Raw genomic sequence first — 20389 nt, 5'->3', positions numbered from 1 at the left:
ATGGGGATCAGGTAGACGAAGAGTGGCGCTGCCTACGATGATGCGTCCAAGACAAGAAGGGGGCTTTGCAGCACCTGATTTCGAGGCTTACTACCATGCAGCTCAGTTCCAATGGCTCACACAGCGGATGGCAGGGTAGATCAGAGAGGCAGGGACCTGGGGCTTCGCCACCTGATTCGGATTCTGTAACAGCTTCCGATGCGTGAAAGGGAGGTGCCCAGAGAGTTCTGGGTATTGCGGCAATGTTGGTATAGGACTCTGCGACGCAATAAAGTGAGCACGGTACATGTGCCCGAGATTCCGCTGTGGTTCTGTGAGGAGCTGCCTCACGGAGGGGACTGGCAGCGGCTACATGAATGGGAGGAGCTGGGGATCTCCTCCATTGGGGATCTATACGAGGATGGTACACTCTTACCATTTCAAGATCTCATGGAAAGACACGAACGCCTGCTCAGGGCTTTCTTCTGCACGCAGCAATGACAGCGGCTGTGCGTAAACACTGGAAAAAAGGGTTGGACGAAACACAGGTCTTCCTCCCTTGCCAATACGTGGTCACCTCTGCGGGTAAGATCAAGGAGGTTACATGTTTGTATCGGAGACCGACACAGGGCTTATGGCTCCGCTTGAGGGATTGCGCACTAAATGGGAAGCTGATCTGGGAATGCCTATAGAGGCAAAACCCTGGAAGATGCTAATGGAACGGGCATGGCAGTGCTACCGAAACACGAGATTCCAACTCACCCAATTCTATGTGTTTCATCGGGCGTACCTCACTCCTTACAAAATTAATGAGTTTTTGGGCTCCCGCACTGCCTGCCCGCGATACAGACTGGAGGATGCAGCGTTTTTGCACATGTTCTGGGATTGTCCATTGCTACAGGGGTATTGGGGAGAGGTTCTGGCCAAATTGACAGATGACGGAAAGGAAACTGCAGCATACTCCAGGGGTGTGCTTGCTACACTGGTTCCCCCACATTGTCCGCAACAAAACTACCAGTAAGTTCCTGGATTTGGGGTTAGTCCTAGCCAAACATGAAATCACTAGTCATTGGAAGGCGGTCACAGCCCCCAATGTTGCGCGCTGGTTGCGGGACTTTATAAAGTGGGCGGACTGCGAGGGGACCCTCGGTACCCAGATCTTTTGAATGGGTGTGAGTGTTTTATTGGTTCAGATGCTCCGTCCATTACCGCCCCCTTTTGTACCGCTTTTGGCCGCCATAAGTGTGGCAGGGTATGCTCAGACGTGAGTCCCTTGCTCACTTTGCCACTGGATTCAAGCAAGCCGGGCTGAAGACGGCTGGAATGCCAGAAACCGGTTCTCAGAAGCTTGTTTCCGGTCCAGGGAAGGCATGGCTTGGCAGTTCGGGCTGGACTGTTCCCATGAGGCACAGGGTCAGACTGATTTGCATATAGCCATGTCTGAACTGGGGTGGCAGAGTGGGCTAAAGGACGGTGATGGATTAAACCCAGATCTTTTGACTGGGTGTGAGTGTTTGATTGGTTCAGATGCTCCGTCCATTATCACCCCCTTTTGTACCGCTTTTGGACGCCATAAGTGTGGCAGGGTATGCTCAGACGTGAGTCCCTTGCTCACTTTGCCACTGGATTCAAGCAAGCCGGGGTGAAAACGGCTGGAATGCCAGAAACTAGACCTCGGAAGCTTGTTTCCGGTCCAGGGAAGGCATGGCTTGGCAGTTCGGGCTGGACTGTTCCCATGAGGCACAGGGTCAGACTGATTTGCATATAGCCATGTCTGAACTGGGGTGGCAGAGTGGGCTAAAGAACGGTGATGGATTAAACCCAGCTCTTTTGACTGGGTGTGAGTGTTTGATGTTTGATTGGTTCAGATGCTCCGTCCATTACCACCCCGTTTTGTACCGCTTTTGGCCGCCATAAGTGTGGCAGGGTATGCTCAGACGTGAATCCCTTGCTCACTTTGCCACTGGATTTAAGCAAGCCGGGGTGAAGACGGCTGGAATGCCAGAAACCGTTCCTCGAAAGCTTGTTTCCGGTCCAGGGAAGGCATGGCTTGGCAGTTCGGGCTGGACTGTTCCCATGAGGCACAGGGTCAGACTAATTTGCAAATGGCCATGTCTGAACTGGGGTGGCAGAGTGGGCTAAAGAACGGTGATGGATTAAACCCAGATCTTTTGACTGGGTGTGAGTGTTTGATTGGTTCAGATGCTCCGTCCATTACCACCCCCTTTTGTACCGCTTTTGGCCGCCATAAGTGTGGCAGGGTATGCTCAGACGTGAGTCCCTTGCTCACTTTGCCACTGGATTCAAGCAAGCCGGGCTGAAGACGGCTGGAATGCCAGAAACCGGTCCTCGGAAGCTTGTTTCCGGTCCAGGGAAGGCATGGCTTGGCAGTTCGGTCTGGACTGTTCCCATGAGGCACAGGGTCAGACTGATTTGCATATAGCCATGTCTGAACTGGGGTGGCACAGTGGGCTAAAGAACGGTGATGGATTAAACCCAGATCTTTTGACTGGGTGTGAGTGTTTGATTGGTTCAGATGCTCCGTCCATTACCACCCCCTTTTGTACCATTAAAAAGGTTCACTCTGATATCCAGAGAAGACTTTCAAATTGCTCTGTCCGCCATGAAGAGTGGATCCCCTAATGATCCGGCTCCCATGTATATTCTACAGCATGTGGGGCCTACCATCTCCCCTTTGGCTACGGATCTTATTAATGCCTCGTTTGATCAAGGGGTGGTTCCCCCTGGTTGGAAGCAGGCAGTAGTAAAGGCGCTACTAAAAAAAAACAGAACTTGACCCCCTTCACTTCGCAAACCTCCGACCAATTTCTCTGCTGCCAGGGCTTAGTAAGATCGCAGAGAAAATTGCAAATCAACAACTCTCTGCTTTTTTAGAAACCAATAGGCTGCTTCGCACCTCTCAAACTGGTTTCCGCCCTGGCCAGGGCACTGTGACCGCTCTATTAGCAGTGGTCGAGGAAGCAAGGTGCATCTTGGATTCAGGAGGATCAGCTGTGCTGATCCTCCTGGATCTAGGCGCAGCATTCGATACTGTGGACCATAAGATCTTAGTCCAGCGCCTTCCCAACTTAGGGGTAAGGAGCACAGCATTGCTGTGGCTTACATCATTCTTGAAGAACAGAACCTTCCAGGTTTGGGAAGGTAGTGCGTGTTCCAAGCCATTCCCCCTCCAGTGTGGGGTGCCTCAGGGCTCTTCATTGAGCCCTACCCTATTTAACATTTATATGGCCCCCCTGGAGGACGTGGTCACTCTCTTTGGGATTAAAGTTGTCACATACGCTGACGACACCCAATTGGTCGTCTCGCTTTCCCTGGAAAAGGGCAACTCTGAAAACCTCCATAACTGCCTCTCCGAAATCTACACATGGATGTGAGACTCTCGACTTAAATTAAATGGCACAAAGACAGAACTTATGATTCTGGGCCAGTAAATGACATCCCTTCCCACCTGCATCTGGCCCTTGTGCCTGGGGGATTTCCCCACACCGAAGAAGGAACTCAAAAGCTTAGGGGTGTGACTTGAGCAAGACCTCTCCCTTAAGACACAGGCCAAAAAGACTGCTGGCACCTGTGTGGCTTTACTCCGTAAGATTCTCCCCCTACTTCCGACACAATCCAGAAAGTTGCTCATTCAGGGACTTATCTTATCCAGATTAGATTATAGCAATGCCCTTTTTATGGCCGCTCCAGAATCAACCATCAATATCCTTCAGCGCATCCAGAACTCAGCGGCTAGGCTGCTGACAGGTACCCCCCGGAGATCATCGGCCAAACCAGCACTCAAGGCCCTCCACTGGTTGCCTTTCCGGGAAAGGATCAAATTTAAGGCCCTGTGTATCACCCATAGATCCCTTCAGGGCAAAGGGCCCCCTATCCTTGGAAATATGCTCTATCCCTACAAAGCAATCAGAACCCTGGGCTCCTCTCAAGGTAACCTGGCCACCGTTCAAAGAGTTAGGAAGGCCCGAACTGAAGGGCGCCGCTTTTCGGTCACTGCTGCAACCCTGTGGAACTCCCTTCCGATTAGTCTGCGATCTGAACCGATCTACTTGAAATTTCGTAAACTCCTGAAGACGCACCTGTTCCCACAAGATCCATAATATCACCCTCTGCCCCTCCCCTCCCCCCCAGCTCCCCTCAGCTATCCTCTGTACTCCAGCACTGGGACGCACCCGGGCAGCCATGCGCTTTATAAATCCTTTTTCATTTCATTTCATTCATTCTGCCCTATCAAATGGTGGGTTTGACCAATGTCCTTTACAGACAAGGGGAAACTTTATAAATAAATAAATACATAAGCACCAAATGACACAGCTGTAAAGAAATGTTACAAAGCACATAAGATTTAGATATCCAACACATACAGGTAACCATCAAAATGCAAGTGAATAGGTAAGAACCTCTCTGTTCAAGGACACAGACATATACTTATGTTCCACTGTCTATCAAAGACACTGAGAAAAAACATTGCCCTTCAGCACCAAAGACTACTTATTGATCAAAGTGCCTAATATTATACAAATACATACCGCTGTTGCCACAATCCGCACATGATATTAGCTCCTCAGGCCTCTTTTCCCTGTTCTGTTCTTTCGTCCCAAGACAAAAACTGCAGATAGGAATTGGTTCAGCTATCGGCTGTCAATAAAAAGACAACAAAAATATTAGAAAATGTAATGCTCTGCATAATGGTTGTACATCTTAAATAAAGATGAATCATCGCGTGCTTAGACTTTGATCCTTTTAAATCATATTTTAAACAACGCCAAAGCATACTGCTTCAAGATCTTCTGTTCTACTGTCATGGATGCACTGCTGAATCAGAAGGTATGGTGCATCAAGAACAGTGTCTAGTTATATGAGGTCTCTCTGCCACATTATCTAGAATTGAAGTTTAGCCTGGCGATAGTAATCCCCCACCTCCATCAGTCACTGGATTTAGTGTCTCCATGATGGCCGTTATTGTTTTCTCAAACTGATGGGATGCACCTTTAGTTCAGGGACAATGAACACTGACATTGTTCTGCACTTTTACAAGTATTAGCAGCTCTATCGAAAACACAAATATCAAGCTACCAGTTCAACATGAAGGTCCGTGGTACCTGTCCGAGAACTGCTTAGGACCGCGTCTCAAGCCCCTCCTGGTCACTGGCAAATTATGAACAATTTGAGCTCTGTAGATCAGTGAAGTCTCCCGAACCAGTGTAGAGTCACTTAGACAATTCCCAATAGGTGAATCCGGTGTTAAACTGTACTGCCAAGAACGTTTACTGCCACTGCACTTGGTTATAAAATGGGGTAGGACTTACTTTTGAATTTTTTCATGACTCCATGCAAGCGTAAGACACAGCACAGTCACATGTACAAGCATTCAGAGAAAAAAAACGAATGCCATAAAACGTGTTAAAGTTACCGAGCATACTACCACATCTATTTAGAAAATAATACTATTTGGACGTCACATTTATTGTGAGAGAAACATGTGCGTGCTATATTAGCTAAACACTGACACCACAACACCCATGAAGAATAAGTCTTAACTGTGTGACTTTAAGTTACTAAAATTTAGGCTTGAAGAAGAGTAAGTAAGGTTGCAGTAACTTCGAGTTCCCTGTGTTTCCATGGACAGCAATAATACTTATTGAAAGAACGAATTTTTTTAAAGAAGTGCCTAACTGTGCTTGAGTCATAGAGGCCACTGCAGTTCTTAAAATGAAACTTTTTTAAATACAATAAATGCCTCTTAAATAAGACTACGCAGCCCCAACTGTGGCATCCAAGAGAACCCTTTTTTCTCCATTTATTTGAGGGATGCCATGGAATTAATTGGTACTGGAGAGAGGTTAGTGACAGAAAGGGGTGCCTCACATAAGACAGAACCCTGCCACTGCTGAGCAATTTAAAAAGATGTAAGTGAGGCATATGATCGCAAAAAGCTTGCAGTCTATCAAGATTTGGGCAATCTTACAACAGTTCCTCATAGGAGCTCAAATCTAAATACAGCTTACCAAGGACAAGAAAGGTTTAGAAGAACGCCCCAGACAGTACTGGGGTACACATAATCCTGTGACTTAGCTGTCCTCTGCTGACAGTCATTCAAAGTTTAAGCATGTTTACCAACAGGAACACAACATCAAAAACTGCCAATAAAGTCCCAGAAAGACTCAAGACACCACCGTGGCACCTAGGCTGGCCGAGCTGCTCACTAACTGCCAATCCAATCCAAACCTCGTTTCCTATCAACGAACTCAGTCTCTATACCAGGTTTAAAGCAGCCCTCTTGCCACCACCTATTCTCCAGTACACTATTTCTTCAGACCCTCCAATGATTCTCACCTGAAAATGCAAAGCAAATAGTAGACCTAGACATGGGCAGCCTCATATCTGGATAATAAGAATATCAAGTCTTTCCACTTGGCCTAAACGCACAGTTACCTAGCCAACCCTGGCTTTGATGCCTTTGGTTAATTACAAATCATATATACATTAATCCAAAACAATGCAAAACAAGCAATCTGTTACACATGTTTGTGTTAAATCACAATCAAATATATCATCTCTGGCCCATAAAGGCCCGGAACAAAAGACATCTGCATCAGAAACTACTGTTTGACCCTCTTCTCAGCTGTCACTATATGCTTCATACCCACTTCACCCGGCACCATCACCATATCATGAAAACACAGACAATGCATCCTTATACAGTACCTCAGTAAAGTAAACCCTAAGAATCTAATTCAGAACTCTCTCATTACCAGCTCACTCTTTACACCCTGTGTTCATTAATACTCAATCACCAGTAAGATTTGAAGTGAAAAAGATATGGGAGAAATTACAACACATAGCCTGAATGCACTCTTTGTCAAGGACACCAGGCGCTCTCCCACTTCCTTGTCCCTTCTGGATATTACATAAAACATATACGGCACTTTAAAAACCATTCTTAATCAAGGCAGTGAAACTCCTAGCATGTCATCGATGCTTTGAACAACCCAGTGACATTCCAGCTCTTCTACAGGGTTTCAGGATACAGCCTGACTTTCCGCATCGAAATTTCAAATCTCATCACCACAGCTTCATGGAACTACTCCAGCAACATCTTCCCGTGAGATAACTTCCAGAAAACATTGCCACCGAGACCATGAAAAAGAATACACTATTTGGCGTTCTGTAAACTGCAGAATCAGCGATGTCACACTTCACAATCCCATCAAAAGCAACACCCTGGACCTATTCTGCTCCACCTGCTGATCCTAGGCAGCATATGGATGAAACATACCACAATATCAAAGCTTTCGATCTTTTGGCACACCAGAACAAGTTATCATGGCCAAGCAAAGATGTTGAAGCACCAGTCAGTTCATCCAGGGCATGTCCTTAGACAACCTACATGGTTCTTACCAATTTATTAGATGCCACTACACAGAGCCAGCGCGTAATCCTGTGGCCTAAAACACACAAGAGAAACCAGCAAACATACCTAGGATTCCATAAGGATCCACTCATTAAAATCAAAGCGGTCAGCCACCTAGTACAACTTCAAGTACACAGAACGTAAGTGTGATCTGAAGGCAAGAGAGATATGACAGATACTGCAGCTCCAGGCAAAGTGATGGCCCCTGAAAAACACTACTCAAAATACAAAAAGACCAGGGTCTGACTTGAAAAAAAGATAGGCCTGATTGCCAAAATAAAAGTGTCACCCCATTACCGAATCAGACAGTTATAAAGATGCACACATTTGCATATTAGGGGCAATATGGCACTTGAAAGGCGCACTGTATAGATGTTTTGCAAGGTATGGAGATCTGCATGGATTTAAACTTGATGCAGGCAATGTTTTCTTTAATATCAAGGAAATCAACAGTAAAAAAACAGCCACGTAGACCATAAATCAGGACCACACACAGAACTATCAGACCAGCCTATCTAGCACTGCTAGACTGCCCTATAGGTCAGTCCGACCCTGAAAGACTTATCAAAAGCACCAAAGCAATCTATTATGCTAACACCATCAATGCACACCTGGAGCAGATGTCACTTCATAGTACTAAAAAGATGAGTCGCCCAAACTACTGGTCACTACAACACAGAACATTCCATGGACAAATGCAAGATGATCAACAGTTTCTTCAAGTAAATGGAGACATTGGCAAAGCCAACAGGTTTTGCCTACGAGACATCTAATGGCTTTGTCAATGTTTCTTTAAACATGTTCCATGGACACCAGTAGGAGGGAGTGGGAAATAAAGCACAAACTGAGTAAGGAGGAAGCGGATATAGAAAAACAAGTACAAACAGCCGGAGGAGGAAGCAGGTGTGCGAAAGTAAGCAAAACGAGCCAGAGGAGGGCAGAATGCGGAAACGCAACAAAGGACAAAAGGAGGAGGGTGGGGGTGGAAAAGCAACATGAGAGAGAGCAGCAACAGCAGGAGGAATGTGGGGAGAGGGAAAGGCACTGCAGAGACATGACCTGTATTAGATTGCATGTATAAAAAAAAACATTCTAAAGAGTACCAGCGGGGGCCTGCAGCTAGTGGAAGGACACTGGCAGCAGACAGTAAATTGTACTCGGTCCATGCTCATGCCAGAGACACACAGGAGGAAGCCGAAGCAAGGAGAAGGCTCTGACCAATAAAAATAAAGGTAAATAGAATGACGTTGTAGTAAAGGTAAGTAAGTGGCAGGCTCTAAGTCCGTTTTAAGGTTGTTGCTTTTATTTTTTTGTTAAACAAGTAATTTCGCTGGTGAAACCTAAAAATTACAATAGCAGGAAGCTTAATATCAGTTGTTAACCCACTAATACCTTCCCACCTTGCTCCAGTGGTCACAATTCAACAGTTCTACCAGAGACAACCTCTAACATGCCTCAATTTCTTTAGAAACACACTATTTATCACAATAGTAAAATAAATGATTAGTGGAGAACTCTATTAAACAGCATCCTTCAATCAAGAAATCTTTACTAATAACTAACCCAAAAGATGAACCCCAATGCTTAAGAATGCCTAGCTTAGCCACAATGAAGTTGCAAACTCTTGCCCAATCAGAAACCTGGTCATGGACAAAATCACTGAGAAAACCATGGCCAATAAACTGCAAGAAACAAGATCTAGATTCCTCTTTCTGGACAAACAATCAGGATTTAGAGCATAGTGCAGCACAGAGACAGCAACTATCCAAGTCACTGAACTCATTAATTTCACTGACAACGGAGACTCATCTTTAATCATCCTCCTCAACATTTGATTCAACTGACCATTAATTCATGCTCAACTCTTGCCTCACAAATCACAATAAACAAAGAGGATGTCAAAATGAAAATATCACAATAAAATCTCACAATCAGGGTGTTCCCTGTGATCTGCAGTGTACCCCAAGGTTAGATACTGCCAATACTTGACTTTAATCATCACATAAACCACAAGGGAGAAGCAGGCATTGGGTAGTGTCCCAGGAGTCATCAAAAGCAGACGACACAAGAACTTATTAAAGGTCTCAGCAGGCAAAAATATAGCTCACCTAAAAACAGTATTTCTAACACTCAAGCCTACGTGTGGAAAGTCTACTTAAAGGTGAATCCTGTGAAATTTGAGCTCTTCCCGATGCCCACTAAAAGACTGTGGCTAGCCGCAGTGGACCTGGGTGGGCCATACCTCAAGTAACAGACAACTCACAATGCAGGTTTGATAGATAAAGTGACTCAGTGACAACAAAACTTGTGTCATGCTTTACAACGAAACTGGTCCCTGGATGCTTTTTTCTGCTTCAGGGAAGACCTGGCTTGGCAGTTTGGGCTGGACTGTTCCCATGAGGCACAGGGTCGACTGATTTGCATATAGCTGGGTCTGAACTGAGGTGGAGTGAGCTAAAGAACGATAATAGATTCAACCCAGATCCGTGACGGGGCTAGTGTCTAAAAAGTTTCAGCACCTGTCTATCATCTCCTTGTGTTTGCTTTACAAAATGAACAGGTAAATAAAAAACTCAGCGAGAGAAATGCTAAGCTAGATTGTTCTGTCAGAATACCACAGTTCCACTCCACAGGAGCTTTTGTTTTTATGCTTTCTATTTGGGTAATTGACTGCATAAATACCCACTATGCTACATTTTACATATCTGTTGCAGGTCCGAAGTACTTTCGTTTTAAAAAAGTGTATACCTGGGATACAATATGTCAGTATCATGCGAAAGATTCTATATAACCCAAGTAATTTGGCGATGTGGTGGTCTAAAAAGCAGACTCGCCAACAACTTTGATCACAACAACAAGAGCCTGAACCATTATCACCCAGTTAAAGTAGTACAAGTATTTGTATACATGAGTACATGAAACAGGCAGCAGACGTCAGAGCAGTCTAACAACGAAGGGTGATTAGAGTGGACTATGATACAACACAAGTTCCAAAAATCTTCTACTCAAGAATTCAAAACCCAAATTCAGTCCCTTAGGTATCACTTTCAGCACCAGAAAATAAATTGGTATCCCTGCATAAGTGCCTTGGTGCATCCCATTGCAACCTTACTTATATATAACCCTTTCCTATTTTTATTTTAAGTATGACACTAGCCTTGATCTCATTCCTTATACTTAATCATAACCCCAACCAAAAGCTTAACACTAAGCCTAAGCACCAACGTGAAAAACATCTGGAAAACAAATCTAGAGGAGTTCTTGATACAAAGGTATATTTTTGTGCCACCAGACACACAGGGTGAGACAGTTCACTCCAATCATCCTCTCAAGACACATCATTTACATAGGAGAGCTCCATGTGTGAAAGTGCAACTCCACATTTTCACAGGCAATGGCTATATGCCAAAAATAGGAACAAAAAATATATTTACCATGTTGATCTTAACCTCAGCATGAATTTAACAATTACACACAACCCTATGTACTGGAAGGGGCGGTCTTCCAGTTGGGACGCTGAAACATGGCAGTCAGCTAGTCAGCTGATCAGGAGCCTCCTTCCTGAGGAACACAGTCCATCTACACGGAAATGTGATGGAACTCACCTGCTTCCACATTGGATTCTTCCTGAGGCATTTCCACAGAACTTCTAGGCGCTGGGCGTTGGCAGAGGGCAGCGGCAAGTCTCTAGTAGGATTGATGTGAGGCTGCTTGGATCCCACTCTGGGGAAGGACGGGCAGCGCCAGCACAGAAGCGCACTCCTAGGAGACGCGGTGTCGAACAGGGCTGTCACAGACAGCAGCTTGTTGGATGTCCTCAACAGTGGGTACAAGAGGCACAGAAGGTGGTAACAGAGTAAACGGGTCACCCAATCTTGCAGAACAAACCCCCCTCTCTACTCCAACGCTGAGGGAAGTAGGTGAAAGAGTTGGGGAGACAGTGGCTCGAAGTAAGGAAAACCAGGGAAGAGGGTTGGCCGAAAGCAAATGGAAAATGTTACCTGTTGAGAAGCACTACAATAAGTAAAGCAAAAGGGGTTACAAGTGGGCAGGGAGAAATAACCATAGATGTTCTGACCCTTGGCTCTAAATTTCGAAGAGCAGGCAGAAAACATAAAATCTCACATACAGGTCAGCAAGACCATAGGAATAGTGGTAGCGGTCAGAGGGAATAGCAAAATCCTCCAGTTAAAATCAGAATTTCTCCTTCTTAAAGATACTATTTTAAGGACCATGCTCCAATTCTAGAGAAAGCATAACATCTTAGGATCTATCGACAAGGGTGGCTGATGGAACCAGTGCAGAGGGAAAAATACAAGAGTGAGATAACATGAGGAGGTTACTACAAGAGAAAAATACAACTCCTAGAAGTACCACCCCACAGTTTTAGCAGATAAAAACATCTTGGACGTGCAATAGGAGAATTTAGGGCATGGGGCAGAAGGTCCTCGGCAATTGGATCCTTAGAGAAATGTAGAAAGGATGCTGAAAGTCCTCGAACAAGAGGTAAGGGCTACATTTTGCAACATCTGAAAATAATCAGAAATAGATACAAGGAGTGTGTCACCCTCAAAGAAAAGATGGACAAATTAGTACAGCAAAGCAAGGTTCTTGAAGATGCAATTACAAAGCTAAGGGGTCATGTGTGCTCAAATGAGGAAGAGATCACAAGGTTGTAAGTAAGGGACAGAGAACCTCAGGGAAAACTTTAAAATTTTAGAAATAGTGTGAGATGAAATAACATCAGGATTCTAAATGTCCCAGAAGGTGCAGAAGGGCAAGACCTGAGGTGGTTCGTGACGTATCGGTTAAAAAAACAACCCCCTTGAAAGATGCAACTGTAGATCTTGCTGCGGATAGTGTGGCTCATGACCCTTTTAAGAAAGATTTCAACTGATCTAAAACAAGGAAAATCTTGGTAAAATTTAAGACATACACAATTTAAGAAGAAATAATGGCAATTGGCTTTAAAGAAAACACCTCAAAGTTAATGATTTGACATTCGGGATAAGGTACCATATATCTAGCATAACACAGGAACAGTAGTGGGAGTTTGGGAAACATAGATGAACTGAAAAGATTGAGAGCTTCTGCTCAGATTGAATTTCCAGCCAGTTTAATTGTAAGCTTAGAGGCTGTTTTTCCTAGGGAGGGGAAGCTTACATGGGACAATCAGGAAGAGCCCATTTGAAGGTTAAGGAGAGTTCCCCGGAGATAGATTTGGGAGTAGCTGGAGGGGTTGAGGAAGTGGAGTTTGAGCAAAGGTTGGGAAGCATGTGGTGGGTGGAGCAAAACAAAGTCCTCAACACACGACATGTAGGATAAAGGAAACTAGGGACATAATGAAAAAGAAAATTAGGAAAATACATAGGAAGAAGGAGAAATTGGTAAAAAAAAAGTGGCTAGTGAATGGAAGAACAGTATGTGGGAAAGCAAGTGAAAAGGAGATATGGAGGACGACGGGCACAGGTGCTTAGTGCCTGTTAGGACTTGGAACGTTAATGACCTGCGAGTGAAGTGTACACAGCTGAAGATCATGCAATATCTGAGTGAATCTAGTGCACAGATTATATTACAGGAGAGACACTTTGAGGAAGGAGGGAAGTGCGGGAGTATTGCCCAAAAGGGGTGGCCAAATTGACAAAGAGCAACTTCTCAGCTGAGAGCTACAATCCATTGTGGCAGGGCGATGGGAAATTGCTCCGCTACAGCTGCAGGGAGAACTATTAACAATAGCAGGGTTTTACTGGCCACACATCAATTACTGTGAGCCACTTACAGATCTTTATCTACAGTTATTAGCATGTAACCTCCCCCCCCCCTTATAGTGGGTGGTGACTTCAACATGCTCTTTGATGGTACATTAGATAGGTCAACAGCAAGGGAAATGGTTGATTACCCCAAGATGCAGTCACAAGTGAGGTTACTGATTAAGGATTTGGGTCTAATGGATTTGGAGACTGAGGACAGATCCTTCTAGGGAGTAAATCTTCCTTAATAGAAAGCACAGCAATCACTTAAGAATATATTTCTTCTTAGTGAATTGTGAAATGGTGGATGACATAAAAACAGCTGTTCACATTCCAACACACTTACTGGATTACGCCGCGATGTGGTGGAGCTATTTCCAAGACGAGAGAAGGACGTTCCAAGGTGAACCTTAGATGGGAAGCTGCTACTCAGTCAGGAGGTGAGGCAGCAGCTAAATCATAATATACAGCCTCTAAATTAAAACTTTCTTATTTCATAATACAGCAAATAAAGCACGAGTATGGGAGGATCTCTGGATATTTGGTGAAATAACAAAAAACTGTTTATGGTTTGAAACTAGCAGAGTGATAATGAAGCAGCGTAGGTACCTAGTAATTAAGGTGCCCCAGGACATACATCATTTTGTGAAGGTTATTCTTAAAAATGCAATAGAAGAATTTGAGAGAACATTGAGATCATGGGCGAATATACCCCAATTATATATGGAAGGTCTAATCTGATCAAAATGTCTATCCTGTTGAAACTCACTTTTTTGATTTATAATACCCCTTTGAGATTTAATAAGGAGTTAATAAGTTACAGGGTATAGTCAGCAGTTTTATATGGGCTTCAAAAGAGATTTGGCTTTCATGGAAAATTTCACAAAGAGGGAAGGAGAAGGTGGGGTATGGCAACTCCTGATTTTCAACTATACTGCTGTGCTTTCAGTGGAAGAATAGTAAGGTGTTACTTAAAGGCCCCACTGAATCACAGATAGGAGGGTTATCTTGGACTATGCTAAAAATATATAGGCCTAGCAGAATCAGATTTCCTCTATAAATCTGAGACTAGTAATGTTTTTAAGAAAAAGGTTTAAGATGCTCCAAACAAGCATTAAATTGTGGGTGGATATTAGGAGTTTGGTAGGTTTCCCCTACCTTATCGAGTTTGCATCCTCTTGGAACTTTCCAGAGACATCAAACTGTTTGAAAGATCAGCTAATGGAGCCACTGAAGAAGGCAGGGATTTACAAATGGAGTCAGCTGTTACAAGAGAGCAAACTATTACCATGAGGAACCCATGTCGTAATAACGGATAGAGAACTGTCCTGTTACAAACATTACCAACTGTCTAATTGGGCGCATAGTGCTGAGACTAGAGGGGGAAATCAGTCTCACTTTGAGCAACAAATTAAGGGCACTTCCCATAGAAACAAGAGGTGGCAGCTTGGTATTGTGTGGCGCTAGATGTGGCAAATAGAAACTTCAAGCTGCCTGACGAACTTTAGGGATGCGATCTGTAAGCGCCTGACGTACAGAATAAGTGGCAACTATCAATGCACATTTTATACTGTACAGGAAAAGCTGTAACATCCCACCCACACACACACACACACACACATTCCCTCTCTCACACCCTCAGGGTTATATAGAAAGGATAGATTATGTGATGCTAGTAGGCAAGATACAATGACAAGCTATGAGGTGTACTAGTGGGTTTGGAAGGCCCGGAAGGTCAGATGAGACATCCTATGATTACACCTATAATATCTGCATAGGGGCTAACCCCAGATAATTGTTGATGGATAAGTCATGGGGGTCATCAAGGAATTGGTCATTATTGCCAACCTCCACTTCAAGACTGGGTGAATGTTGGTTAAGCAGCCTATGGTGATAGGAGTACAAAAACAAGCACTGGCGTTGCCAATAGGTTTCGCATTTGGAAAGTTGGGGCTATTGGTTTTGTAAATGACATTTTATATTTATATATCGTTATTGGCATTGTCAATAACAATATATAAATATAAAATGTCATTTACAAAACCAATAGCTCCAACTTTCCAAATGCGAAACCTCTTGGCAACGCCAGTGCTTGTTAGAGGCATCAGCCTGTAAGGAAATGTCCTGCTCATCCATTTTGTTTCCATCAGAGGACGCTTCCTTAGCTCCACTGTGGATGGGAGTCAAGGTGCGGAGAATTGTAGAGGGGTTACCACATACACTACTCTCGCACTTACAGGGATGAACGAGTTCCTGCTTTGTCCAGAGAGAAGGGAGAAAGAAAGGAGATAAGATAACAGTGAGAAAGGCAGAAAGCAGACCGAAAAATAACCTTCAGGAATAAGATGGACAGACAGACAGACCATGTAGAGTGGTGGGAGAAAGAAGCATGAAGTGGAATCAAACTCGGGCTTCCTAGGTTTTCGACACAGTGGTGTTCAGCAGCACCAGTGTGGAGTCTCCTACGAAACTGTCCCCCTGCACTTTTTTATTTAACAAATTAAGCACTGATGCAGGGGCAGGCTAGACGTGCACGAGCCATGAAAGGCTCGCGCCAGATGCCTTACTGTGTGTCGGGAGGCCTCCTCCTTCTCGCCAAGAGCATCTTCCCAGACAGTCGTCACTTTCACTATTGGTAAGGAAAGGACACCCCAGGGTAAACAAATAAAATGAAATGACAGATTTATAAGGCACACGATTACCACATGGCATCGAGACGCTAAACAAGACATAGTGTCTTGGAAAAGGAGGCTTGTCCTGCTTCCAAAGCTGCAGGCAGGACGGGGCAGAGCAGAGATGTGACGGGGCCAATGTCTTACAGCCTCGGCCCGCTCCTCTGTGTGGGGTGCAGGGAGCACGCGCCATTGTCTGTGCGGCTGTGTGTGTTTGCCGACGCTTGCACCGGTATGTATTTGCCAGTGTTTATGTGCCGCTGTGAGTGGCAGTGTTTATTATTTCTAGTATGAAATGTGTAAAGTACAGTGTCTGCCAGTGCCTTGCCCTCTTGACGATGCCACTCTGTGTATGCCAGTGCCTATGTGCAGATGTGTGTGTGTGTTTGTCATTATGTGTTAGTACCTTCATATCCCGTGTGCGTGGTAGAGTTTAAGGATGTGTGTGTGTGTGTGTGTGTGCACATGTACGTGTTCATGTCTGTCTGTGTGTGGCAGCTGCCTACTTATGTCAGTGTTTTCCTTTCACAACGCGCGTGCCAGTCTCTGTGCAAATGTATTTGTGTGTGAGAGAGAGGGCATGTCCCCTCATACCGCGTTTGCCCGTGTGTGTGTGAGAGCATGTGCCAGTGCCTCCATATCACAGACTGTGTCCTAGTTTGTGTGAGCCAACATGTGCCTGTGTATTTCTTCATATCAAAGGTTGCTTGTCAGTGAGGGTGCCTGTGCACAGGGTCTCATGTAACAGTGCACCAGCGTGTGCCCGCGCCTTTATTTCACAGGGTGTGTGACAGTGTGTTTGTTCCAGTGTGCTCGACTCTTTATGTGTCAATGGGTTTGTGCTTGTATGTTAGAGGGAGCCTGTGTGTGCCTGCGTTGCAGGGCATGTCGTTCTCCGTGTTTGGCCGTGCCTTGGTTTTACAGCGCGTGTGCCAGTGTGTGCCTCAGCATGTGCCAGTGTCTTCCCATCACATTGTTTGCGGTATGTTGCCATTCTCCCCGGTGTATTAATTTGAACAGACGACTCAGCTCGTTGGTGCGCGGTTGGCATCCCCAATTTATCACGCCGCTGTCTGGGGAATGGGTCGGATCAGAAATACGGGCGGCGGAGGGAGATCTGGTGTGCGGTATTATCCACTTACATACAGGACTTAATGGTTGAAGAAAGTAAACACCCGGAAAGCAACAACGAGCAAGGGTGAGGAATAGAGAGAGGTGCATTGGGAGAAAGAGGTCACAAGAAACAGGAAAAGAAAACAAGAAGTGGCGGGGGAGAGCTCCTGGCAAATGGCCGGAGGGAAGCCGGATGGGGGCGGGAGAGCCTGGTGGGGGGGCGGGAATGCGAGCGATGGGAGGAGAAGTGTGGCAGGCAGATGGGCGGAGGGAAGCCGGATGGGGCGGGGGGTTCTGTGTTTTTGAATGAATGCTGTTTGCGGATTAGGGAGATGCGCGTGCTTGTGTGGTCACGTGACCCGCTTTTGTGGTCACGTGACTCACATGCACTGTGAAGAAACCGCAGTGGTTTGACGAGTGGATCGAGCCCTTGAATTTTCGCCTATTACATTCGCAAGCGAATGATAATAGGCGAAACCTAAAAATTAGACAGTATAAGGCATCCAAAATTATCTTATGTCAAAGTAGACAGACATCTCCATGCACAAAATTGCATGCACCAATCCAAATGTTTAAGAGCCACCAATGAAACCCCGAAATAATCTAATAATTTGTTTCAGATAGTAGGCATTTTCCTCACCTGAATGGAAAGGATTGTAACTAAAAGGACAACTCTCAAAACTCTTTCTTTTCAAACCACTGTCCTTGTTAACCAAGATCAAGTTTTACTCCTCATCCCCTCTCTTCACATCCACCCTCTTTTCTAAGACTTGCTGTTTATCCATTCCTATTCCCCCCAATCTACTCTTCCAAGCCTACACAACTTCCAAACATTCTCTCAACCTCTTCTGCCCAAAGCATATAATGTTTTAAACTTCCAGGATACAATCTTTACACTTGCTCAACTTGCTACCATACACACTCTCAAACCCCTTAAGACTTAGGCATTCACTTTACCAATCCTGAACCTCTCGTTGGCATCCACTGTATCATCGATTCCCTCCTACCACTTCCACAAATTCCATCCAGTGCCCGCTCTCTCATCTCTTTCCATCCCGTGACTCTCCACTTAACATAAATGATTTTTAATTTTAACTTCCTTGGTTAGTTAATTTTTATTAAATCACAGATATGTTTTATGCTGCTCAGTTGACACCTATTTCTAAAGACAATGGTCCCTAGACTGTATTCTAGTAAAGGGCAAATTAATATAGACTCGATCAGTGCTATAGTTCTGTCCAGTCGGACAGGTATTTAATATATAATAAACTTATAACATAAAGTAGGGGAAAATTCCAAGTGGGACACAGCCTGCGTCCTACTAACATGAACAGATGAACAACATTAAGTAAAGGGTTCAGGCAAAGAAAACATGTCTGTATACAAACTAGATACAAATGAGAGACACAATATCGTAGAGACACCATTACATATTTTAACATAGCAGTTTAGTGAATTTATATGGTGTATATTTTGTTGACGGCTTTTCGAACCCTTAAATAAATAGTGGGATCATCTTCAAGACATTAGAGTGACATGCCTGTATGCAAAAAGCATGTGGGCAGGGCTCGCAATCGTCAATGAGGTAGCAGGACACCATCCTGACGAGCCCATGTGGGAGCCACTAGAATTGGGGTGAGAGATGTGTCTGACTAAGCTGATGACCTAGAAATGGAATTAGAAGGAGAGGCAGAAAAGTGTAAGCACATTTCCCTGACCAGTTCATCCATAGGGCATTGCCTTTGGATAGAGGGTGTGGGAATCTGAAGGCAAAGTATGGGCATTTTGAGTTCTCTGATGTAGCAAAGAGATCTATTTGTGGAAACTCCAATTTCCGGAAGTAGCACTTGGGGGGTGGAGTACCCACTTGTGGACTTGTTGCTGAATCCGGGTGAGGAGGTTGGCAAAGTCATTGTCTGTTCCTGGAAGATGTTCTGGAAGATATTCTACTAATAGTTGAAACTTGTGATGAATTGGCCAACGCCACATGTTCTGAGAGAGGCATGACCGTTGTAGAGTGTGTATCCCCCTGTTATTGTAGATACTACATCGTTGTCAATTTGTCCCTCTGGACTAGGACAACTTTCCCTATTAGGTGAGGTAGAAATGCTTTCAAACACCAACCGAACTGCCTGTTGATCAAGGTACTCTATGTGAAGGTTTTTGTTTTTTGGTGGTCCAAAGACCCTGAACTATTAAATGTTGTAAATGTGCACCCCACCCTGTGAGAGATGCGTCTGTTGTGAGCACTATCTGTGAAATGGGGTCCAGAAACAAATGCCCTTTTGATAGATGTGTTCCATCACTGCAGAGAGCGATGGGTGCAGCTGTCTACCACCACTAGATCTTTTAGCTGTCCCTGTGATTGATTCCACTGATGTGCTAAGCATTCCTGTAGAGGACGCATATTTAGTCTTGCATGAGGCACTATAGCAATGCATGACACCATCATCCCTAGTAATTGCATGAAGGTCTTGACTGGGAGATACTAGTCATCTAGGAAGTGTAGTAGCGGTGTTTGAAAATTGTTTTTCCGGGCTATATTGGGATAAGCTAGAGCTATTTGAGTGTTTCAGAACAGCTTAGATAAGGTTGACATTGTGAGGGTTGAAGATGGGATTTCTGTGCATCGATTGTATATCCCAACTGATGTAGAAGGTTTATGGTAGTTTGGGGTTGTTGGCTTAAATGAGTCAATCGTCTAGGTATGGGAAGAAATTAATTGTTGTCTTTGTAGATGAGCTGCTACTGCTGCTATGTATTTAGTAAACACTGGGTGCAGTTGTTACTCCCAATGGGAGTATTTTGAACTGATAGTGTTTTTGTCCCATTATAAATTTGAGGTATTTGCAATGTGCTGGGTGAATGGGAATGTGAAAGAATGTGTCCTTTAGATCCAGTGTTGACATAAAGTTGCCTTGTTGTAGAAGCACCTGTTCAAGTGTGACCATATGGAAGTGTTCTGATAATATGTACCGGTTTAATGGCCTGAGATCTAAGATTGGCCTTAATGAACCATCCTTTCTGGGAATTAGGAAATAGAGTGAACACAAACCTAATCCTTGATGTTGCAGTGGAACTGGTACTATAGCTCCTTTTTGTAAAAGAGCCTGTACCTCTTGTTTCAGAAGATGTTGGTGCTGTAACGATAGTTTGAGGTGGAATATTGGGGGGGGTTGTTTTTGAGCTTCAGGCAATACCCATGTTGCATTATGTCCAATACCCATTTGTCTGACATTATTGACAGCTATATGGGAGACAAAACGGTTGCAGTCTTCCCCCGAACGGTGATAAATAATCGGTGGGGAAAGATATGAAGTCACTGTTTGTTAGGGGATGGAGAGGAACCTGTTGGTGTGCTCTACTTCTTCCTTTTAAATGGTTTCCTCTATATCCACCTTTGTAAAATCCTCTAGAGTGGGAGGATTGTGTTTGGGTCT

The 20389-nt window shown here is 44.5% G+C and overlaps 1 protein-coding gene across 2 annotated transcripts in view; it reads right to left on the bottom strand.

Annotated features, from left to right (window-relative positions):
• KAT6A (lysine acetyltransferase 6A) overlaps positions 1–20389 on the bottom strand; it is a 1442101-nt gene that overhangs the window by 1261578 nt on the left and 160134 nt on the right. For both annotated transcript variants that reach the window (XM_086943585.1, XM_086943586.1), the window contains exon 3: positions 4530–4638. In XM_086943585.1, coding sequence (XP_086799711.1) covers positions 4530–4638 — 109 coding nt within the window. The remainder of the gene's footprint in view (positions 1–4529; positions 4639–20389) is intronic.

Source organism: Lissotriton vulgaris, chromosome 11 (genome assembly GCF_964263255.1).
Source record: "Lissotriton vulgaris chromosome 11, aLisVul1.2, whole genome shotgun sequence".
NCBI lineage: Eukaryota > Metazoa > Chordata > Amphibia > Caudata > Salamandridae > Lissotriton > Lissotriton vulgaris.
This window is presented reverse-complemented; position numbering and strand designations above follow the sequence as displayed.